This window comes from Myodes glareolus, chromosome X (genome assembly GCF_982192425.1).
Source record: "Myodes glareolus chromosome X, mMyoGla1.1, whole genome shotgun sequence".
Taxonomy (NCBI): domain Eukaryota; kingdom Metazoa; phylum Chordata; class Mammalia; order Rodentia; family Cricetidae; genus Myodes; species Myodes glareolus.
Window position 1 is genome coordinate 75,817,874 of NC_142053.1, and position 25,592 is coordinate 75,843,465.

Genomic DNA, 25,592 nt, shown 5'->3' on the forward strand with positions numbered 1-25,592 from the left:
CTTTCTGAAGTTTTATGATTAGTTAACTTAAATTATCATACTATCTGATTATATTTTTTGATGATTTTTAATATCAAGTTTGTGGGTCTTTATGCTGGAAAAATGACTTTTTGACTAGCTGGCCTTAACCTATATTTTCAGAACACTTATTTAGCTTGAAGTTTGCTGCAAAAGAACTTAATAGGAATGCCAAGAAATGTGATAAAGAAGAAAAAGCTGAAAAGGCCAAGATAAAAAAGGTAGACTGCTTTTAATATTTTTACTTTTTTGATTTAAATATTTTACCATAACAATGTACATTGATATTATTTATTTACTCTATTAAGAGATCTAACCAACATGGTCTCTCTTGAAACGAATAACTCTGATTAAACAATTATTTTGCTTTAACTTCTAAAATGCAGTCTCTTACATATAATCAAAATAGTCCCACATGTATCTTACTGGAGGTTTAAGGATCAGGAGTTAAAACTTCAATAAATTAAAAGTTTCAGTAACGTCGGGCGGTGGTGGCACATGCCTTTAATCCCAGCACTCGGGAGGCAGAGGCAGGTGAATTTTTGTGAGTTCGAGGCCAGCCTGGTCTACCAGAGCTAGTTCCAGGATAGGCTCTGAAGCTACAGAGAAACACTGTCTCAAAAATCCAAAAAAAAAAAAAGAAAAGAAAAGGAGAAAAAGTTTCAGTAACTTTTCTCAGCATTTCTTCTTTTCTAAAATAGTCTGTTTTAAGCTCAAAGTAGCAGCTTGAAATTCAGGATTGAGGTCTAGTGCATTCTTGATATCTTCCAAAGCTTTGTCAAAATATCCCAGCCTAAAGTGTATCAATTCCCTATTATGATACGGAACTTCAAAGTTGGGCAGGGTTTCTACAGCAGATGTGTAGTCGTCCATGGCTTCATAAAAATCAATGCTGAAGTACTTGGTTTGTCCCCTGTTGTTATATGTGATGGCCAAATTCTTGGGGCTGCATTTGCTCCTGCAACTCGTGCACTGGCCAGTGAATGCCAAGTACAGTGCCTGTGCCTAGGAAAACTTGCCCCTGGCGAAGTGAGCCTGGGCCAGCTTCAGGGTGGCTGGTCTCTTGGCTCTCTCAGTCCAGCGGCTCGGCCATGACCGCCTTGCTCGGGTGGAAGCAGAACCACCAATATTTTTACTTTTTAATTCACAAGAGAAGTACAAATAGATATGGAAGTGGTAGTTAATTGTATAGTGTCTCTTTAGATAAATTATCCTACATAGTTGATAATGCCTTCTTTACTTAAATGTTTTTTTTGTTTTACAAATATAGATCACAAAATTTTGTAATACTTGTGTTAATAAAAGCTGTCCTTAGCTAATTTCATTCTTCTTGAGAAGCTGGTATGTAAAATAATATTTCTTCTTTCGGTTGATTTTAGTGTCTATACTTTCTAAGATGTTTATCTAAACATTGCACATAATTAATGCATATAGTGTTTTCGTATTTACTAGCAGGAGTCACAGGGCACTGCAGGTAGTTTCCCTAGGGATCTAGTAAAAGGATTCAAAGCAGACTCAGCAAAGAAACCTGGTCTACAGGGTAGTCTGTGAGATTCAGGTTCAGAGTTCCAAGAGTCCTTTCTCAGTGGAGTCTCATTGGGAGAAACTGAATGTCTTTAGGTAGTCATAACACACATGAAACATTGCCTAGCAGAGAAGCTCTGGAAACAGCATTCTGGAGGTCTTATTAGTAATCAGTTACATTGGGACATTTTACCTAGAATATGCCAGAATTCCAGATCTCTGGAAGGAAGTTAGTTGCTTGACACAAAATACCAGTGGTTGCACAAACATTTCAGACATAGTGAAACATATTTATCAATATACATTCATCATTCATAAGGATGGGTTCCACAGACATTTTCAAAGATGTGTATCATGTATTTTGACAGTATTCATGCCACCTCGTTCCTTTTATTTCCCCCTCCAACTCCTGTTCATTACCCTCAGATAGTCTAGCTTCTACTTTAATGCCCTATGTGCAGATTTTAATTGTGTGTCTGTATAAGAGCTAGGATCTACAAATGAGGGAAAATAGGCTTACACTGAGTCTGACTTATTTCACTTACTATTATGCTCTTCAATCCCATACATTTTGTTGTTGTTTTGTGAGACAGGGTTTCTCTATGTAGCCTTAGCTGTCCTGGAACTCACTGTGTAGATCAGGCTAGCCTCAAATTCACAGATATCTGCCTGCATCTGCCTCCTCAGTGCTGTGATTAAAGGTGTACACCACTGTCCCACTGCCCGGATGCACAATTTCATTCTCCTCTGTGGCTAAATAAACTCCATTTTGTGTGTGTGAAAAATAGTTTTTGTCATCTGTTAGTGGATACCTAACCTGATTCCGTAACTTGATGATTGTGTATACTGCTGAGGTAAATATGGGTATGCACATTACTGTGTTATATGTTGATTTAGAGTCATTTGAGTATATCACCAGGGATAGAGTGGCTGGCTCCTATGTGAGATGACTCCATGTTCATGTCCATAGTGACTCCATTTATATTCCTACCAGCAGTAGTATATAAGGGTTCCATTTTCTCCACATCCTATTATGAATGATGTTTGGTTAATGATAGCAATTCTGAGCAGCTAAGGTGGAAATATGTTTTGTTTTAATTTTTATTTCCCTAGTGACAAAGGATGTTGCACATTTTTCTTAATGATCTGCACGTTTTTAATTTATCTTTTGAAACCTGTTTGCTCATTTTATTATGCCATTTATTTCTTGGTCTATAAGCCATATTTAGAATTTCTGGTTATTATCCCTAAATCCAAGTTACTAAGGCAGGTACCAGATTTAGAATTAAAACTTTTGAAGGATAGTATTTTTAAGCTTGCTGTGTTAATTAGGTTGTGTGCATAGGTATTTCCATGATATTCTTTTTATTGTTTGAGAATTCCATACATATATATAATGTGTTTGGTTAAATTCACTCCCATTCCTTCCCCCTCAGTTCTTCCCATATCCCCTCCACTATTCCCTCTGATTTTCGTCTGCTTTCTCTTTAAACCCACAAAGTCTACTCGGTGATGCCCATATGTGCATTAAGTATAGGACTGTGTACTGGTACATAGTGGGCCACATCCATGAAGAAATCTGCTTCTTCTTTACAAGAAGCCGTCAGTGCTGTATAGCTGCTCAACTAGAGGTGGGAGATTTTCTTCCTTGACCTTGTGCACGTGTTGCGCATGCAGTCAGTAGCATCTGTGAGTTCATGTGGCCCTGTCATATCAAGATAGTTCTTTTTCACTGTACTCATTTGCTACCTCTGGCTCTTAGTCTTTTTGCACACTTTTTCACAATGATCCTGGAGTCTTGGAGTGTGGGTGTGTGATATATAGATCTATCATTTAGGGCTGAGAACACCATGGTCTCTCATTATCTTCATACTGATTAGTTGTGTCCTTGTATTAATCACTATTGTAGAATATTACTTTAACTGTATAAAAGTGTGTTACATTTGTTTATGCTGCATTTGTTTAACTAGGTAAAGATGTGTTGCTGTTCTACCTTGTCAGCCAAAGGCACCTAATTGGTCCAATAAAAAGCTGAATGGCCAATAGCTGGGAAGTAGAGGGATAGGTGAGATTGGCAGGCAGAGAGAATAAGCAGAGGAGGAATCTAGGCTCCAGAAAGAATAATGGAGAAATCCGGGGAGACGCCTGGAGCCAGTCAGCCAGGCAGCTACCAGCCAGCCAGTCATGGAGGAGAATATGCAGAATGAATGAAAGGTAAAAAGCCTCAAGGCAAAACATAGATGAAGAAAAGCAGGCTAATTTACGTTATAAGAACTAGTGGAACAAGCATACATTAAGACTGAGCATTCATAACTAACAATTCTCTGTGTTATGATTTGGAGGCTGACAGTTTGAGAAAGCCTGCTACATACTATCTTCTGAGAAAGAAAGCTTCCCTGAAGAATGTTGACAGTTGCACTGATCACTGATTATAAAGAAAAGTATCGTTAGAATAAGTTTAATACTGTATCCATTTAGCAGAGTAATGGTAGTAGTTTCTCCATTTGGGACTTTTGGTTTACCCAACTATAGACTCCTGGCCCCATTAAAGGTGCCAGGTGACAGGCATGAGTTCCACCTAGTGGAACAATCTTAACTCTAATCAGTAAACTGATTGCTTACTTCCATTTTATTCGTACCACTGCACTGGCAGGCATCTCTTGCCAGGCCACTCACTAATAACTTGAAGGGCTCACAGCTGGCTAAGACTATTAATTACTTAATTCCCTCCATAGCATGCATGGTACCTTTCTACAATAAAAGTTAACCAGTAGGAATGAAACTTCTTCAAGCGACTCAAGTGTGTGGTATCTTCAGCAATAAGGTCTTACCATTAAGGTCAAGAACAGTGGGTATAGCTTGTAATTTTGGGGGGGGTGGGGGAAGAGAGTATCTATATCCTAAGCTCCTTTTGAATATTTTGTCCTTTCTTGAGAGAATTATAATGGAATAAAATGGAGAAAGAAATAGAAACACTTGTGTGGACTTTGAATATAAAGTCAAGAGTGAGGATAAAGGAAAATGTGGGACATGAATATGATCAAAATACATGACATACTTGTTTGAAAATACCTTGAGACCAATCATTATATGTAGTGAATATATGCCAATTACTGTCCCTGAACTCTCTGTGCAAACAATGGTATTTTGTGTCAGTTTTACTATAGGTTCAACCTTTCCTAAAATTCATGTTAAACTCTAATAAGAAAACCCCCATAGATTTTTGATCAAGTATTTTTATGAGGATTTCAATATGAATAAACCATAATTTTCTTAAGGTATCAAGTCCCAGGCAAACACAATCATATTAATTGTATAAAATATTCTACCTTATACCATTCTTCAGTTTACCTTTTATTTTCATGGACTTTCTTGTCCTATACTCCATCCTTAGTTTTCTGTTTCTCATCCTTTCTTGTTTATGTTCCAACTCATTGTTTATATTTTTACAATTAAAATGTGTTAAAATAATTTTCCATGGACATTTAAACATAGATTGTCTATACAAACCTATATTCCAAAAACATTTTGTGTATATTAAAAATACAAACTCCATTTTTGTGTATGTGGTATGCATATATGTAGGCATATATATTTGCTTGTGTGTGTGTGCGTGTGTGCTTGCATACATGTATGTGCAGGTATGCATGTATGTGGAAGTGCAAAATTGATGTCAGGAATCATCCTAGATTTCTCTTCCACTTTATTCATTAAGGTAGAGTCTTTCAGTCAAATATTAACATGATTATGTTATAGCAGAAGTCAGCAAGCATACTGTGTATTCTTCACTTTTGATTCATTTTGCACTCTTTTATAGAAGAAGTTTGATAAGAAAAGTTAGAGAAAAGAAAAAGAACACCGTAGCTGTTGATTTCCCAAAGAGGCTGACACATAATTGCCATTCGGGAATTAGCTTTAGAGTGAGGACCTTGGAGCTGTGATCAGACCTCAAAGGAGGAGAACATGAAAAAGGAACAGTAATTACATTAAAAAACAAGGCCTTAAAGGAAAGGAAAGCTTTCCTTTAAAGCCCATAGAGAAATTTCCTTTAAAAGTATGGTTGAAAGCAGAAGACAGGGTGCCTTCTTGGACAGGATGATGCGTGAGGGGATGTTCAGAAAAGAGAGCTTTCAGAGAATTTCTCAAACAAATGGGGATGTCTAAGTTCTACAAGAATAACATTTGATTTGGCATTATTGTGGGATAGCCTACATGGTAAGAATATTGGAGGAGCCAGGTCCTGGGGGGAAACTATAAATTTGGTGTAAAGCAACTCAACACAACCACAGGGGAACTTCTTAACTCTCTGTCCCCGGGAGAGAGAGAGGGATTCATGGCCTGCTTTCTTTAGACTATGAAAACTGGCCTCTTATGTGACTAGCATCATAAAGGGGCAGGCATATCAAGAACATGCAACATTAATTTTTGCATATATTCTGTGCTGCAGTTAAGAATTGAGTAGTTGCTGGCAAGGTCATATTACTGCAGAACTAGGAAGTCCCCTGAGACTTTGAATAAAGAAGTCTAAGTTTAGAGACTCATGCCCTACCATATATTTCCACACAAAATCTAGAATCAGCAAGAAAGGTGAAGAGAATTTTTTTTTAACAAAACCAGAGGTCAGAGAAAGGATTGTTTAAAAGGGAGCAAATTTGGTAAACTAACTGAGAAAGGAATGGAAAACCAATTACCCTGAGTCTTTGTTAATGCTTTTATTAAAATGGGCATGAAACTTGTGTCTTGCCTAGGTTAACATGAGGGTTAGGTGTGAAAACTGCTTACCTTTTGGGCCATCTGAGGAAGAAATAACTACATCTCAGTACACTTGATCTTAACTTTGTACTCAATCACTTTTCTTTCATTTTCTAAAACTCATAATAGATGTTTGAGATAGGAAATAGCAAACCAGATGGAATACTGTGAGTTTGCCTTTTAGTTTTCATTAGCTTTATGCAGAAATGAATAAATAGTACCATCTGTTGCTCTCAGTTTTTCTTTTAGTTTTGTGGCCACATTTTGGCCCTAAGCAGCTCTTCGGGTCATTTTTAACAAAACAGTGATAAATAGGTTTTCTTTTTTTAAAATTATTTATTTTTTAATTTTTTAAAAAGAAAAATACCTTTTTTCATTTAAATACCAATCCAAGTTCCTACTCCCAATCCTCCTTCTATTCCCTCTATCTTCCTCCCCACACACACTCCCTTCCATTCTTCAGAGAGGGTAGGGCACATTGCTTTGGGGAAGGTCTAAGGCTATCCCTACTATATCTAGGCTGAGCTAGGTATACATCCAAAGAGAATAGGTTCCCAAAAATCCAGTACAAGCAGTAGAGATAAATCCTGGTGCCACTGCCAGTGGCCCCTCAGTCTGCCCCAGCCATGCAACTGTCAACCACATTCAGAGGGACTAGTTTGGTTCTATGTTTGTTCCTTCCCAGTCTGGCTGGTGTTGGTGAGTGCCCATTAGCTCAGGTAGACTGTTTCACGGGGTGTCTTAACCTCTTTACTCATATTCTCATTCCTCCCAGTTTTCAAATGGACTTATTGGGCTCAGTCCAGTGCTCCAATGTAGGTCTTTGCCTTTGTTTACATCAGGTGCTAGATGAAGGTTCTATGGTGGTCTTTAAGACATTCATCAATCTGACTACAGGGAAAGGCCAGTTCAGGCACCCTCTTCTCTATTGCTTAGGATCTTAACTGGGATCATCCTTGTGGATTCTTGGGAATTTCTCTAGAGCCAGGTTTCTTGCTAACCTTATAATGGCTCCCTCAGTCAAGATATATATATATATCTTGCCTTGCTCTCATCTCTGTTCTTCCACCACCTCAGCTATCCTGTTCCCTCAGGTTTTACCCCCTCCCTTTCTCCCTTCCTCTTCCCGTTCCACCCTCCCTTCTCCCTCCACCCCTGTATTCCCAATTTTGTCACATGATCTAGTCTATTTTGACTTTCCAGGTGGATGTATATATGTTTTTCTTAGGGTTCACCTTGTTACTTAGCTTCTCTAGGATCAATATTTTTTTTTGTTTATGGCTAGTATCCACTTATGAGTGAGTACATATCATACTCATGTTTTGGGGTCTAGGTTACTTCACTCAGGGTGGTGTTTTCTGGTTCCATCCATTTGCATGCAAAATTCAATATGTCATTGTTTTTTTGTTTTTTTTTAACCACAGAATAGTACTCTACTGTCTAAATGTGCCACATTTTCTTTATCTGTCCTTTGGTTGAGGGGCATCTAGTTTGTTTCCAGGTTCTGGCTATTACAAATAATGCTGCTATGAACATAGTTGAACAAATGTCTTTATAGTATGATTGAGCGTCTTTTGGTTATATGCCCAAGATCTCTGGGTCCTGAGGTAGGTTGATTCCCAATTTTCTGAGAAGCTGCCATACTGATTTCCAAAGTGGTTGTACAAGTTTGCATTCCCACCAGCAATGGATGAGTGTTCCCCTTACTCCATATTCTCTCCAGCATTGCTGTTTTTGATCTTAGCCATTCTGACTATTGTAAGATTGTATCTCTGTTTTGATTTGCATTTCCCTGGTGGCTAAAGATATTGAACATTTCCTTAAGTGTCTTTCAGCCATTTGAGATTCTTCTGTTGAGTATTCTCTGTTTAGTTCTGTACCCCATTTTTATTGGGTTATTTAGAATTTTGATGTCTAATTTCTTGAGTTTATTTTGGAGATCAGTCCTCTGTCTGATGTGGGGTTGGTAAAGATCTTTTCCCATTCAGTAGGCTGCATCTTTGTCTTATTGACTATGTCCTTTGTTTTACAGAAGCTTCTCAGTTTTAGGATGTCTCATTTATTTATTGTTGCCCTCAGTGTCTGTGCTACTGGAGTTTTATTTAGGAAGTGGTCTCCTATACCCATGCATTGAAGGCTACTTCTCACTTTCTCTTCTATCAGGTTCAGTGTGGTCAGACTTATATCGAGTTCTTTAATCCATTTGGATTTGAGTTTTGGACATGGGGATAGATAAGGATCTATTTTCATTCCTCTACATGTTGGCATCCAGTTATGCCAGGACCATTTGTTGAAGATGCTTTCTTTTTTCCATTGTATTATTTTAGCTTCTTTATCAAAAATCAGGTGTTCATAGGTATGTGGATTAATATTTGGGTCTTTGATTCGATTCCTTTGGTCAACCTCTGTTGTTTATGCTAGTACCAAGCTGTTTTCATTACTCTAGCTCTGTAATAGAACTTGATGTCAGGGATGGTGAGGCCTCCGTAAGTTCCTTTATTAGAGGATTGCTTTGGCTATCCAGAGATTTTTTGTTTTTCCATATGAAGTTGATCATTGTTCTTTCAAAGTCTGTGAAGAACTGTGCTGGGATTTTGATGGGGATTGCATTGAATCTATAGATTGCTTTTGGTGGGATTGCCATTTTTATTATGTTGATGCTACCTATCCAAGAGCATGGAATATCTTTCCATTTTCTGATATCTTCTTCAATTTCTTTCTTCAAAGATTTAAAGTTCTTGTCGAATTGGTCTTTCACTTCTTTGGTTAGTGTTACCCAAAGATATTTCATGTTTTTTGTGGCTATTGTGAAAGGTGATGTTTCTCTGATTTCTTTGCTAGCTTCTTTATCATTTGTATATAGGAGTGCTACTGAATTTTTTGAGTTGATCTTGTATCTTGCCACATTACTGAAGGTATTATTCAGCTGCAGGAGTTTCTTGGTAGAGTTTTTGGGGTCACTTGTATATGCTGTCATATCATCTGCAAATAACGAAAGTTTGACTTCTTCCTTTCCAATTTGAGTTCCCTTGATCTTCTTTTGTTGTCTTATTGCTATATCCAGAACTTCAAGAACTGTGATGGAGAGAGTGGACAGCCTTGTCCTGTTCCTGATTTTAGTGGAATTGCTTTGAGTTTCTCTCCATTTAATTTGATGTTGGCTATTGGCTTGCTGTATATTGCTTTTATTATGTTTAGATATGTTACTTGTATCTCTGATCTCTCCAAGACCTTTATTATGAAGGGGTTTTGGATTTTGTCTAATCTTTTTCAGTGTCTAATGAGATGATAATATGGTTTGTTTCTTTCAGTTTATTTATATGATTGATTATATTGATAGATTTTCGAATGTTGAACCAGAACCATCCCTGCATCTCAAGGATGAAGCCAACTAGATCATGGTGGATGATTTTTTGATGTGTTCTTGGATTCAGTTTGCCAGTATTTTATTGAATATTTTTGCATCCATGTTCATAAGGGGGATTGGCCTGTAATTCTTTTTCTTGGTTGAGTCTTTATGTGGTTTTGGTATCATAGTAAGTGCAACTTCACCAAAAAGAATTTGGCAATATTCCTTCTGTTTCTTTTATGTGGAACACTTTGAGGAGTATAGGTATTAGCACTTCTTGGAAGTTCTTGTAGAATTCTGAACTGAATCCATTTGGCTGGCCCTAGGCTTTTCTTGTTTGTTTGTTTTGTTTTTGTTTTTGTTTTTTTGTTTGGAAGCCTTCTATTTCCTTACAGGTTATAGGCCTATTTAAATTGTTCACCTGGTCTTGATTTAATTTTGGTATACATTATCTATCTAGAAAATTGCCCGTTTCTTTTACGTTTTCCAATTTTGTGAAGTACAGGTTTTTGTATTATCACCTAATGATTCTCTGAATTTCGTCATTGTCTGTTATGGCCTCCTTTTCATTTCTGATTTTGTTAATTTTGATTTTCTGTCTTTGCCTTTTGATTAGTTTGGATAAGGGTTTGTCTATCTTTTTGATTTTTTTCAAAGAACCAACTATTTGTCTCATTGATTCTTTGTATTGTTTTCTTTGTATCTATTTTGTTGAGTTCAGCCCTCAATTTCATTATTTCTGTCATCTACTCTCCTGGGTGTGTCTGTTTATTTTTTGTTCTAGAGCTTTTACGTGGTCTCTTAAGTCAGTCACTAATGTGAGCTTTCTCCGTTTTCTTTATGTGAGCACTTAGTGCTATGAACTTTCCTCTTTGCACTGCTTTCATAGTGACCCATAGGTTTGGGTACATTCATCATTTTTGTTGAATTCTAGGAAGTCTTTAATTTCTTTCTTGACCCAGTGGTGGTTCAATAGTTCACTCTTCACTTTCCTTGCAATTGTAGGCTTTCTGAGAATAGTAGTGTTGCTAAATTCTAACTTTAAACCATGGTGATCTGATAAAATACAGGGGTTACTCCAGTTTTTTTTTTGTTCCTGTGGAGGTTTACTTCATTACCAAGTATGTGGTCAGTTTTAGAGAAGGTTCCATGAGGTGCTGAGAAGGAGGTATATTCTTTTCTGTTTGGGTGAAATGTTTTATAGATGTCTGTTACGTCCATTTGATTCATTACATCTATTAGTTCTCTTATTTCTCTGTTAAGTTTCTGGTGTGGGAGAATTGTCTGTAATCTGTCAATCATGTTTTTAATAAACGCTGATTGGCTAGGCAGGAGGTGTAGGCGGGAGAACCAGACAGGAAGTAGAAATAATGCAAGGAAAGCAGGAGAATTCTGGGAAGGAGGAAGCTGATTCCTCCCACTCCTGCCCAGATCACCGAAGCAGCATGATGTGATCTGCCCCCTGAAAAAGGTACTGAGCTATATGGCTAAAATAGATCAGAAAAATGGGTTAATCAAGATGTGAGAGTTAGCTAATAAGTAGCCTGACTTAATGGGCCAATCAGCTTTATAACTTATAGAGATCTATGTGTGATTTTCTCTGAGACTAAACAGCTGGGGAGCTGAGCAGGACAGAAAACCCCAACAAGCATGCCCCTCCATGTTATAAGTTTCTGTCTGGTTGACCTGTCCATTGGCAAGAGTGGAGTGTTGAAGTCTCTTCCTATTAGTGTGTGTGGGTTTGATATGCAATTTAAGCTTTAGTAATGTTTCTTTTACATGTGTGCATGTTCTTGTATTAGAGACATAGATATTCAGGATTGAGACTTCATCTTTATGGATTGTTCCTGTTATGAGTATAAAGTGTCCTTCTCCATCTCTTCCGATTCTTTTTGAATTTAGTTTGAAATCTATTTTGTTAGATTTTAGGATAGCTATACCCTCTTGTTTCTTGTATCCATTTGACTGGAAACCCTTTTCCCAACCCTTTACTTTGAGATAATGTCTGTCTTTGAGGTTGAGGTGTGTTTCATATATACAACAGAAGGTTGAATCCTGTTTTTGTATCCATTCTCTTAGCCTGTGTCTTTTTATAGGTGAATTGAGTCCATTGATATTAAGTGATATTAATGACCAGATTTTGTTAATTCCTGTTATTTTTCGATAGTAGTGTTTGTGTGTTTCCCTTCTTTGGGTTTTGTTGGTGAGAGATTATCTGTTGCCTGTGTTTTTGTGAGTGCAGTTAGCCTCCTTGGGTTGGGGTTTTTCTTCTAGTACTTTCTGTAGGCTGGGTTTGTGGATTTGTATTTTTTAAATCTGGTTTTGTCATGGTATATCTTGTTTTTGCCAATAATGGTGATTGAAAGCTTTGCTGGGTATAGTAGTCTGGGCTTGCATCTGTGGTCTCTTAGTGTCTGCATCACATCTATTCAGGACCTTCTGGCTTTCATGGTTTCCATTGAGAAGTTGGGTATATTTCTGATAGGTCCATCTTTATATGTTACTTGACCTTTTTTTCTTTGTAACTCTTAATATTCTTTATTCTGTTTTGTGTTTTGATTATTATATGGCAAGGGGATTTTTTTTATCCAGTCTAGTTGGTGTTCTGTAAGCTTTTTGTACCGTCATAGGGGTGTCCTTCTTAGGTTAGGAAAGTTTTCTTCTATGATTTTGTTGAATATATTTTCTGTACCTTTGAGGTGGAGTTCTTCTCCTTCTTCTATTCCTATTATTCTTGGGTTTGGTCTTTTCATGGTGTCCCAGATTTCTTGGATGTTTTTGTAAGAATTTCTTGGAAATAATCCTTTCTATGACCAATGAATCTATTTCCTCTATGGTATCTTCAACACCTGAGATTCTTTTTTCTCTTGTATTCTGTTGGTTATACTTATCTCTGTAGTTCCTGTTCATTTACCCAGATTTTTCATATCCAGAAATCCCTTGGTTTGTGTTTTCTTTATTGCCTTTATTTCAGTCTTCAAGTCTTGAACTATTTACTTCATCTGCTTGATTCTTTTTTGTTGTTGTTGGTTTTCTTTAAGGGATTTATTAATTTCTTCTAATTTTTTGTTTGTCTTTTTCTCTATTTCTTTAAGGGAGGTTTTCATTTCCTCTTTAAATGTCTCCATCATCTTCATAAAGTTACGTTTAAAGTCATTTTCTTACGTTTCTTCTGGGTTAGGATGATCAAATCTTCCCGTTGAGTGACCACTGGGTTCTGGTGTTGCCATGTTGCTTTTTAGGTTGTTGGATGAATTTTTGCATTGGCGCCTGCCCATCTTTTCCTTCACATGAGACTGGCAGTGTCTTTAAGTTTTGGCCCAGTCCTTGCAGTGGCTGTCTGAGTTTTTGGGAATTGTTCTTGGTCTGCTCGGTACTGTCAATGTCTGTGTCTCACGGAGTCACTGAGGTCTCTCTAAGCCTGCTCTCTTGATCTTCTCTCCAGGTTCACACTCTTGGTCCTCTCACTTGGTCTCCTCAGTGTTGCAGTAAGCTCTTGGTCCCAGTATTGTAGCAAGCTGTGTTTTAGAGTTACACTGAGGTTGCTGCAATGAATAGATTTTAAAACTTGCTTGAATGAAAGTGTTTTTGTTTGATTATGTATTAATTTATACTAGCTTAAAATGGAATGTTTCCTTATGACATTTTTATATGTTTTAGTTTCAATTGTGTCTCTTCCCCCTGTTCCTCTGTCATCTCCCATTCCATGGTAGACTCTCTTCTTACCCACATCTCTCTAAGCCTCTTGTTATCTCCTTTATGGACACCTTTCTGGTTTCCTGGTCTCTACCCATACTTAACCCAACCTAAAGACACATACTTGCTATTAGAAGCTAAAACAATATAAGGTGTTTATCTGTCTCAGCTTTAATATATTTTCCTGTTCTAATCACACTTTGTAGCATTTGAATGTTTTACGTTGTCTGAGAGGGAATGAGGAGGGCACAGGAGTATCTGGATAAAGGGAGAAAGTTCTAATATAGAATACATGTATGAAAATTTAAAATAAATTTCAAAAAGCTTTCAGAAACAAAATAATACAGACAGATGAAGGGGAAATTTTGAGCTAACATTTTCTCATCTTGCTCAAAATATGGATGGTGATTGCTAAAACAACAAACACAGAGCTGCCTTTGCTAGGGAAGTAGTGATGGAAACAGATACAGTGCGGAATTGAGGGACTGAAATACAGCTCAGTTGTTGAGTATTTGCCTAGTGTGTGTAGTATGGTTCAATCCCCAGTAGTTCAAAGAAACAAAGAAGGTACTCAAAGAGACATTAATTAGATATCCAAAGATAGCAGAATAATGGAAAAAAATAATATATCCACATGACAGAATAGTGTTTTATATATAGGAAAAGACTGCAGATAACTAATTAATGGCATGGACAGGCAAGCTCACAATTTAATTACAGTAAGAATACATAAGCCATTTTTTAAAAATCTTTTCCAAGTATTAACTGCTGAGTGGAAATTGTGGATTGGGTACTAATGCTAAAATATTTAGCAAGAGATATTCTCTACAAAAGAGTAAGTGAAACATATACTAAGCATAATAAGTGCCTTAATAAAAATAAAATGGTGATCTAATGGGGTAACAGGGTGGACTAAAGTACTTTCAGCTCAGTAGTTAAGGATAGGCCCTTGAAAATAAATGCCATTTAAAGTGAATGACTAAGAGGAACCAGTCCTGCAAATACATGGGTGAAAACTATGTCCAGTAAAAGGACATAGTTAAACCTGAAGGTAAGGGTGAGCTATTTGTGCTGAGAAACTCACTGTGTTCTGGACCACAGTAAGGAGATGAAGCTGGATGTAGGCAGAATCCATCAGATAGTGCCTTCTAGGACTCTAGGTGGGCTTTATGCACTTACATTAGGTGTGCTGTAAGGGCACTTGGAAACTTTAAACCAAAGGACACAGTCATAATATGCTGTTTGAAATGACCGCTATGGCTAGATACCCAGGGAGAAATGGCTGAAGAGTACAATGGTAGATACAAATAAACTAGCTGAGAGGTGGGGCAAGAGGGGCAGCAGCTGAGAAGGCAGACAGAAACTGATGTGATCTGATTTAGGGTATGAGTGACAGAAGTGGTAAGACCTAGTCGAGTTCAAGATATATTTTGCATGTAGACCGGTTGTGGACACCAAGTGAGCTAAAACATTAAGTAACAGTGACTCTGGATTCTGGCTTATAAAAGAGCATGAGTTCTTTACTGAAATAAAATAATAATGGATCAGAACCAGGTAATATTTTGTGTATAAAAAAAGCTCAAGTCAAGTATTTAACTAGGGAGAATTGAGAAGTGAGTTAAGTAGAAACAATATGTTCATAAGCAAATACACAAGTCTGGAGCAGAGGGCAGAACTTTAGTCAAGAGGACACATATCTTCAAATTCTTTCTTACTCATAGTCCAACTTGATGTAGCCAGGAATTCATTTCTACTCCACTAAAATTGTTCTTACTAAAATTATTATTTTCTTCCTGCTGGTCATATTCAGCAGATACTTTTGAATTCTATATTTTGCCTCGAGTTGTTTTCTATTTCTTGTTTTATTTTGTTTTGTCTGCTAAGGCCTGTTCCAGGTATCCTTACTCAGATAGCACTCTGTTTTACATTATCAGTTTTCTCCTGTGTGCCAAATACATTGTGTTAGCACACAACCATATTTATTTAAATCTTTTGAAGCTTTTGTGTGAGAGCCTCTTCTGTCTCACGGTACTCTTGTGGTTTTTGCTGTTGTTTGCATGAGGTTTTTTTGGGGATGGGGGAGATGTTTTGTTTATTTATTTGGTTTTGCTACTAGGCAAACAATTGACAACCAATTTCTGTCACCAATACTTTTCTTGCTTTTTTTCCATTACATGAAAAACCCTTTCAAATAGCCCCCTAATTTTGTTAACTCTAATTCTGTCTACTTCAGTTTTTGTTGTTTTTTTCTTTTGTTCATTTACACTTAGACCTCTACCTCAGTAGAAACCAAGGATGTTTATACTGCTCAGTCCAATCAGTTCTCAATCCACATTTTATTAGAACCATCAGTAGTATTTGTCAGTGTTCAGTACTCCTTCCTTCAAACACTTCTGTGCTTTGGCTTTCAGGAAACCACACTCACCATTGCCCATCCAAGCACATTTTACTACTGTTGTTTTCTTTTGTGATTTCCAACCTATACTGATTCCAGAAGTGAGTTAACCTAGTCTTCTAGCTTTATTTGCATGGTGATAGATAATTCTAGCTTAGCCTGTATATCTGACCTGAACAGTCCTATTTTCAACTGCTTTATTCTTTCTACTTGGATGGTCAAACTTGAAACAGGGTTCCTTATTGGACATCCTTCAGTAGAGCATTCCTGGTGTACCTGTAATTCCTGGTGTACCTTTCAGACAAAGCAAATAGTCTTAGACTGGCATTATGTTTAACCTCTTGTTTCATACACTACATCTGAGCCTTGCAAAATCTTTCTTTTTTTTTCTTTTTTTTTCTTTTTTTTTTTATTAAATTATAAAAGTTTCCATTTCAGCCCCTCCTCCCAACACCCTCCCACTCCCCCCACTCCCTCTCCTCCTCCCTCTCTATCCCCTAGAGCAGTCAGGGTTTCCTGCCCTGTGGGAAGTTCAAGTTCCTCCCCCCTCCCTCCAGGTCCAGGAAAGGTGAGAGTCCAAACAGACTGGAGCGACAAAATCCAGTATATGCAGAGGAAGCAAGTCCCAGTGTCATTGTCAATGGCTTTTCAAAAAGGCTCCGGGCCAGCCACATTCAGAGAATCTGGTTGGATCACGTCCTCGTTCAGTCCCAGTCCAACAGGCCTTGGTGAACTCTCATTATATCAGTTCCCTTGTATCAGTGGGTGCTCGCATCCCTCGCAGTCCTGATTACTTTTTTAATTTTCTTCATCTTTCTGTTCCTCATTTGGACCGTGGAGGGCTCAGTTCGGTGTTGCAATATGGGTCTCCATCTGTATCGCCATCCAACGTCGGATGAAGGTTTCCTCTGCCCTTGCCTTCTTTGCTCACGTTCTCTTTCCTTCTGCCTCTTATTTGGACCTAGGGAGCTAGGTCCAGTGTTCCAACGTGGTTCTCCGCCTCCATCTCCATCCATCGCCAGATGAGGGTTCTGGGACTCTTGTCTGTTTCCTACCTCCTGGTGGATAGCTAAATAATCTTCATCAGGTTCATCTTCTTATTTAGCTTCTCTAAGGTATTTAAAATCTGATCACTTCTTACCCAGGTTATCTTAACCTCACTTACTGCAAACAAGTTTCCGATTAGCCTCTTTGTTTTGGCCTCCTTATTTTGACCCTGTTCCCATAATGCTTTTGTTTTAGAGGTGTTTTTTCCCAGTGCTAGGAATGAAACCCAATAAACATTACTCCTATTAGATAAGGACTCTACCACTAAAGTACAGAGCTCCACCCCTCGACCCCCATAAACGTAATCTTAACCCAGCAGCCAGAGGAAGTATTTTAAGAGAAGTCATAGCATGTCAGTGCTCAGATCAGAACTATGTCTTTATCTCTTCCCTCTAAGCAAAAAGTCACGGTTTTAAAATGGCTCCAAAGCCATATCCAATTTATTACTGAACTTTTAATTTTTGATTTCTCCTGTTGTAGACTTCAGTTGTGTTGGCGCTCCTGGTGTGTTAATAGTAACCTATTTATACAGAGTTTCCTCACTGCTGATTTTCCACCCTCTGTGCTTTATATCCACAGGACTGCTTTCTTTTTCTCTAGCTAAGATATGAACCATTTTATATTTTACATGTTCACTCATGTCTCTCTCACTATGGTAAATGTCCCTATTGGAGTCTGAAAATTCAAGAACCAGATTCCTAACAGCCCACCCTCCCTTAAGAGGGTTTTTCTTTCCCCAATGAGATTCCCTTGGAGAATACTAATTTTTCATTTGCAAGTGGATATCAATTGGCACTAAGTTCTGATTGGACCTGGTGGGGAGCTGTCTACTTCTGTCTGTTCTAGGATCCCATCTGGTACAAACCCATGCTGATCTCGTATTGCTGCCACAGTCTCTGTGAGTTCATATGTAAGTCAGTCCTATTGTGTTTAGAAGGCCTAGTTTCTTTGGTGTCCGGCATTTCCTATGGCTCTTACACTCTTTCTACCTCCTCTTCTGTGGGATTCTCTAAACACTAGAGAGATTTGAGACATCGTGTTTAGGGCCAAGTATTCCAAAATCTGTTATTCTGAATAATCTCTGGCTGTGGGTCGTTGTATGTGTTCTCATCTGCAGCAGGAAGAAGCATCTCTGATGATGGCTGGGCAAGGCACTGATCAATGAGTATAGCAGAATATCATTGGCAGACATTTTATTGCTACATTCCTCTAGTAGAGCAGTAGTGTTTGGTTTTCCCCTAGGTCATCGGCCTATCTAGTCTTAGGTTCTTGGTTACCCAAACAATGTGAGGTATGGGTTCCATGTCATGGAGAGGTACATTTTACTTCTTAGATCATAATGGACTACGATAATAATATTCTACATTGATTACCTGTGAATAAAACAATAACAATATTCTAGAAGGTGAAACTTGTTATAAGCATCATTGGGAGTATAATTAAATTCAAATATACATCTGCATCCAGTAGTCAATATCCAGGTATTTGTCTTATAGAAACAGTTGGAAAGCGTGTAAAACTATATATACTAGAAGAGTTTTAAAATTGCTGTTTATTTTATTGAAAAATTAGGATCTCACTCTTGAGTTTCTGTACTTTCTATAATATTTCACTTTGTTGTGTTTTCTGAACTATTTATTTAACGCTTTTTTCTTTAAATTAATTTTATTTTCTTTTAGCTGTATACCTAATCTTATTGTTATACCAGGAAAAGGCTGGATTCCTGTTACACAGCACTTTCATATGCCTGTTCAATAAAATCATATAGAAACTACCTAATGTCTGTGTAACATCTAGAATCATTTTATGTATGACCAATAATTCTTTTACTACAGTGACCTTTGTATGATGCAACCCTTAGAAACAATGATGTAGATAAGTATGCTTTTAACTTAAAGTGATATTTTTAGCATGAAAGAAAACAAGATTCGAAACTATATTCTATGTGTTTGCTTTTGTTACAAACTAGTAATAAATGTATTTATACATTAAGAAAATTTGTACTAAAATAATAACAATGAAAATAACATGGTGATATAACTAGGAACAATTTTACCTTTTGGTTTCTTTCTATTGTATTTTTTAGGCAAAGTCTCACTGTGTAGCCCTGGCTTACCTGGAACTTGCTGGTCTCAAACTCAGAGTTAGCTTGCCTCTGCATCCCAAATGCTAGGATTAAAAGCATGTGCCATGTCCAGCATATTCTAATTTCTTAAACTGTTAATACATGTGTATTTTCTAACCATGAGATTAAAAGAGAATAGGATTGTAAATTATTATTTAGCTGTTATAATAATTAGATGCCAAAAGGCTAATTAAAACCTCTTATAGACTATAGTTTATTTAGTAGCATTTAATTTTTAAAAATAGCTGTACTTTTGTTCTTTGCCTTAACCAGTGTCTTGGTTTGCTATTTTTCTTCAACACTATTTTACTTCTGCTTAAAACAGGCCATTCAGAAAGGCAATACAGAAGTTGCAAGAATTCATGCTGAAAATGCAATCCGTCAGAAAAACCAGGCAATCAATTTCTTGAGAATGAGTGCTAGGGTTGATGCTGTGGCAGCCAGAGTTCAAACTGCAGTAACAATGGGCAAGGTAAGACTTGACTGGCATTTAATGAGAGTAGGAAGACTTACAAAAATAGCAAATTCGTGTATTACAGGGTATTATATGGTGTTAATAAAGGACTTCATGGAAAATTAGACTTAGTAAGGAAAAAGATTTTGGCAGTGGACTTTTCAACTGTTTTATTTGATGTCTGCTAAGAAGTATCAATAATCTAAAATAGACAGTACCTAGACCTAGACACAGAATGTGATTTTACTGTTAAAGACAGTAATAGGCAAGTTTCCTAAGTTGACATATAGATAATATATTTAAAAGTTTATAAAATTTGCATGTTACTAAATCAGTTTTATTTTCTAAATAGGTGACAAAATCCATGGCAGGTGTAGTTAAATCTATGGATGCTACATTGAGGAGTATGAACCTTGAAAAGGTAAAAACAAACAATTATCATTATTACTTGATGCTACAGATAGCATCTTTTCAGAGTACATTTTTCTTATGACCATATCTTTATAGATTTCTGCCTTAATGGACAAATTTGAACATCAGTTTGAAACATTGGATGTTCAAACACAACAAATGGAAGATACAATGAGTAGCACTACAACCCTAACAACACCACAGGTAAGAATCATTTTTTTTTTAATTAGAATGGTTTCTTAAAATGACTTGATCTGGCCATAGTGACACATGCTTTTAATCCAAGCATGCAGCTTCCTAGTGCTTGGGAGCTGAAGCAAGATTTCTATGAAGTCAAGACTAACCTGTCTATGGAGTAAATTCCAGGCCAGCCTGAGTTACATAGTGGGAACCTGTCTCAAAACAACAAATGACTTGCTTTCAAAATGTAATGGCTTTATGAATATAAATCTCTTACCTTATGTGAGTACACTGTGTCTTAGAGTGAGTGAGGGAGGGTGGTAGTCAGGCAGCTTGCTACTGCTCTGCCTTCAGATTCTGGGGAATGTTTTAGAGGATAATGTTACTTAGCACCTAGTGTACTTTGGAATTCTGGTTATTTTATTGGATCACACATGTAGAATCTAGAGCCTGTTTCTACATGTTTGCTAATGCTCTTATCTTATTAATAACATTAAACTTTAAAAGTACATAATATTTGGATAATATAATATTGCTACTTGAATTGTTTAATGTTTAAATCAATGTCCACATATATACTCAAACATTGATATATTAATGTTCTAAAAACCCTTTCTTTTAGTGTTTAGAAGTAAATAATACTTTACTGTTACTATAGTTACTCCTTTGTGCTATAACACACCAGAAATTCTTGCTCCAAACTTACTGTTATTTAATACTAATTTACCAAACTTTTCTGTAACCCAATCTTATTCAGCCTCTGATAACCATTTTTTCTATCCTCAATTTGCATATATAATTGATATTATACAGTACCTGACTTTCTCTGCCTCACTTATTTCACTTATTATTTTGTATACCACCCATCTTGTGACAAACAATAGAATTTTATTCTTTGGGTAGAATAAGTAGTATTTTGTATGTAGTACATGGTCTTCTTCTGATCATTGGTTGATAAACAGGTCTTCTTCTGTTCATTGGTTGATAGGAACCAAAGTTGTTTCTATTTCATGGCTCTCCTGAATTTTCAATCAATGTGAGAGTACCTGTGTCTCTTTAAAACTATTTTCATTTCCTTGCAATGTAAAACTCATAGTGAAATTATTCAGTTAAATAGTAGTTTAAGATTTTGAGGAACCATTATATCTTCCAGCCTGGCTATATTCTGTTAATCCAATGACTGAAAGCAGCTTCTTTATTAACCAATGTCAATAAAACATTCACAGCATGCATCACCTCCCTTTTTCTTTAAGAAGGTTTTAACTTTAACATAGAAAAATTACAAATAGCAGGAGTGGCTAGGACCAACTTCTTGGCACTGCTTGTTGGCTCTGCCCTGTCCAATGTGGCAGAGGCATGCTCACTGCCTCTGAAGCCATTCTCTCTGCCCCAGATCCAGGGTCAGGTCACAGTATTTCTCTGTTGCCATTAAGCACCTTGTAGTACTCTGCTCACAAACCCCATTTAAATGCTCTGTAGCCGGACCTCCCAAAAGAGTCAGAGCTTTTCTTGCAACTTGCACGAACCAGGAAGCCTTCTTAATGAAGCCATGTAGGTTTTGCTGCTACTGCTGAGTCAGGAAGCCTTCTCTTAAAAGAGTTATGCCTCAGCTTGCTTCTAACAAACAGAGTCCACCCAAGAAAATGCTACTACCAAAATGCCATGCTTAACTCTGCTATTTTGTGTCTAGAATCCCTTGTCTTATGTGGATATAGTTGACCATGTTGGCACGCCTATTTGTTGAGGGAGGCTGTTCGTTCATTCCCTGCAGCTCAGACCCAAAATAATCATACAGAAACCATATTATTTGCAATACTGTTTGGCCAATAGCTTAAGCATATTTCTGGCTAACTCTTATATCTTAAATTAACCCATTTCCTTTTTATATTTATTTATTTATTATGTATACAATATTCTGTCTGTGTATATGTCTGCAGGCCAGAAGAGGGCACCAGACCTCATTACAGATAGTTGTGAGCCACCATGTGGTTGCCGGGAATTGCTCAGGACCTTTAGAAGAGCAGGCAATGCTCTTTACCACTAAGTCATCTCTCCAGCCCCCAAATTAACCCATTTCTATAAATGTGTATCACCACATGACTGTGGCTTACCGGCAAGGTTCCAGTGTGGTGTCTGTCTCCTGTGGGTGGCTACATGGTGTCTCAATGACTCTGCTTACTCTCTCTCTCTTTCTCTCTCTCTCTCTCTCTGCCTGGCTATATTCTGTTAAGCCATTGGTCAAAAGTAGCTTCTTTATTAACCAATAAGAGCAACACATATACAGAAGGACTTCCCACACCAATTTAGTGTTGGCTGTCTACTGCTGGGCATGGGGCCTGTCCTCAAACATGGTTTATATACCCAGTGAGACTCTATTGGAGAAAACTAATTTTGCCATTGCAAGCTGTTGTCAGCTGGAGATAGTTTCTTGGTTAGGGATGGGAGATCATGTCCACTTTGTCCTCTCAGTGATGGATTCATATCTGACTGGGACTTTGTATAGGTTCTGTCCATGCTGCCACAGCCTTTGTGAGATCATATGTGTGTCAGTTGTTGTATCTTGAAGTCACTGTTTCCTTGGTGTCCTCCCTCCCCTGTGGCTCTCACAATCTTTCTGCCTCCTCTTCAACATATTCCTTGAGCCTTGAGTGGAGAGGTTTGATAAAGACATCTCTTTTAGGACTGTGTATTCCAAGGCTTCTTACTCTGTGTACACTGTCCAGTTGTGAGTTCTTTATTTGTTCCCATCCACTGCAAACAGAGGTTTCTCTGATGATGACTGAGTAAGATATATATATATATATATATATATATATATATCAGAATGTCATTATCTGATACAAGGGGCTGCTTGTTTGTCCCAGCCGCCCAGAGCCTAAATAACCACACAGAACCTGTATTAATTAAATCACTGCTTGGCCCGTTAGCTCTTCTTGTTGGCTAACTTCTACATCTTAATTTAACCCATCTCAATTAATCTGTGCATCATCACAAGGTAGTAACCTACCAGCAAAGTTTCAGCACATCTATTTCTGGCCGAGGCAACTCCATGGCTTCTCTCTGACTCCACCCTTCTTCTTCCCAGCATTTAGTTCTGTCTTCCCTGCCTACCTAAGTTCTTTCCTATCAACAGGCCAAGGCAGTTTCTTTATTCATTAAGGTAATCTCAACACACAGAGGGGACTCCCAGTTCACCTCACCTTTTCTGTTTAAATAAAAAGGAAGGGTTTGACTTTAACATAGTAAAATTACATATAACAAAACAGGTATCAAGCAAGATTAAAGTTACAATATTTATATCTACTTGGTCTTTTATCCTAACTAAGGAAAACTATAACTGTCTATCTATTTTTCAACTCCATCAAAGACTCCAGAAGAATATAATATTACCTAAGTAAACAGGAAGTGCATTGTAAGCAACTTCCAAAACTCTAGAAATGACAGAGACATCTCACTGCCTAGACAGTCATCCAAAGTTCTTCTGTACCGTTGGGGCATCCATCTTCAGCCTACAGGCCCGTAGTATTCAGCAGACTTTTCCATGAAGCAGGAAATTTCAAAGACAGTTCAGTCACTTTCCTCTGTATCCTGCAGAATGTCTGGCAGACTTTCATGAAGGAGGAACTCCGAATGATCATTTCACCTTTAGGCAAGTTCAGTAGTCATTTCTCCGTGGGTCCTGCATGTCCAGTTAAGCAGTCCAGGCAAGAGCAGTTTCTTGTCCACGTGGCTAAGAAGCCTCTTCGATGCCCATCTTCCTCGTGAAGTAACTGGTGCTGCCAGGAGCAAAGGTGTCTCATTGTCAAGAAAAGTCCTAAGTTCTTAAACAGTTTTAAATGCCATATTCTGAAGGTCTCTGAAAGAGTTGAAGAATACCTATCTAACTGAAATATATCTCTATACGTCTGGAAAATCTAACTAATATGACTACAATCTTGACTATTATAGATGACTGTCTATTAACCTATATTTCTTAATTATACACTACATTTTTAAATGAACTACACAAACACAATATCTTAATCAAGGGTAGAAATATACATACACTGTATAACAAAATTTACCTTAAATTTGTATCAATAAACCAAGATCCATACCAAAACAAATTATTCATATCTATATCATATCCCCTTTAAATGTAAACAAACATTTATAGATAATATTTGGGAATATGGGCGTAGATTTGACCATACTGATTCCTGCTGTTTGGGGGCACTGTTAATCAGGTCTTTCATGGTGTATCCTGTGTGATAGGTTCATCTCAGTCAGCAGTTGGGCAAAATAATTTTTTGAGGGTGTTCACGGTGACCTTCCAGGGAGTGTAGTCTATCAAACCATATTGGTCTAGAAGCAATCCACAGGTTCTCATCCTCTGTGGAAATAAAAGAAGAACCTCTTTTTAGACCTAAATTCTGAAGTCAAGATACCTTGTTGGTTTAGTTTCGCAGCCCATACAATGAAACTTACTTAAACTGTACTTAGCTCCTTCACAGTCAAAAATTCAAAGAAAATACAATAATATACATAATCCAGACTCTCTGTGAATTGTCCATCTTTATGTGGCATATTTTTTACTCCTTTTAATCTATGACTGACTGTACTCTGTCTCTTTAAAGACTTTGTTTTTTTACTTTTTTTCAACTCTATACTCTTTTTTTTCTCTCTTCAAGCCTATGTACATTTATCCAACACTATGACTCTTTTAGAGTTCTTTTATGTCTGAATCTGTCCTTACCGCATTACCTGTAATTCTCTACTGTCTTGAAGAGCTTTTAAAATGGTAAGCAGCTTGGTTGCTGCTGCTCTGGATGCTGGTTCTGCCTCTCTCCACTTTCAACATGGTGATCGTGCCATTATTGCCAGGTCTTGTAGGAGCCATGCTCAGCACTTGAACTCTGAGAATAGAATGAGCATGCAACACATAAACACTTTTTATCTGAGTAATAGCTAAATATGTCCTGCAGTGCAGTGCGTGGACTGGAAACATCTCTGTATGGTGGTGGGAATCCACCATGCTCTCCTGCCTGTGCAAGATCTGGTCCCATTTATTGTTGGTTTTAATGCCTTTGCTAATGGATCCTCTTCAGAAAGACTTTTATGGGCCAGTGAATTCAATGTGATTGTACATTCTATATTACCAGATTTGGATTATTAGACCTTTTATGAAGATGCTTTCGGATTTGAGTTTTGTTCAGGGTTATAAGGATGACTCTATTTACATTCTTCTACATGTAGCTATTCAGTTTGACCAGCACCATTTGTTGAAGATGATGTCTTTTTTCCAGTGCATATGTCTGGTTTCTTTATCAAAGATCAGTGGTCCATAGCTGTGTGGACTTAAGTCTGGGTCTTCAATTCAATTTCATTCATCAACATGTCTTTTTTTGCTAATACTGTGCTGTATTATTATTATAGTTCTGTAGGACAATTTGAGTTCAGTGATACTTCCAGTATTTTTATTATTTAGAGTTACTTTAGCTATCCTGGGTTTACTGTGTTTTCACATGAGCTGAAAATTGTCCTTTCAGTTTTCTTGAAGAATTATGTTGGAATTTTGATTGAGATTTCATTGAATCTACATTGCTTTTAATAGGATGGCCATTTTGTCTATTTAATCCTGCCAATCCATGAGCATAGATCT

General features: G+C 37.3%; 1 protein-coding gene and 1 pseudogene across 1 annotated transcript in view; one reads left to right on the top strand and one right to left on the bottom strand.

The window, feature by feature from the left end:
* LOC125389392 (charged multivesicular body protein 1B2) overlaps positions 1-25,592 on the top strand; it is a 60,124-nt gene that overhangs the window by 9,781 nt on the left and 24,751 nt on the right. The window contains exons 2-5 of the mRNA XM_048417949.3: positions 142-239; positions 19,232-19,378; positions 19,713-19,781; positions 19,868-19,975. Coding sequence (XP_048273906.1) covers positions 142-239; positions 19,232-19,378; positions 19,713-19,781; positions 19,868-19,975 — 422 coding nt within the window. The remainder of the gene's footprint in view (positions 1-141; positions 240-19,231; positions 19,379-19,712; positions 19,782-19,867; positions 19,976-25,592) is intronic.
* LOC146889162 (tetratricopeptide repeat protein 32 pseudogene) lies at positions 681-2,416 on the bottom strand (annotated as a pseudogene).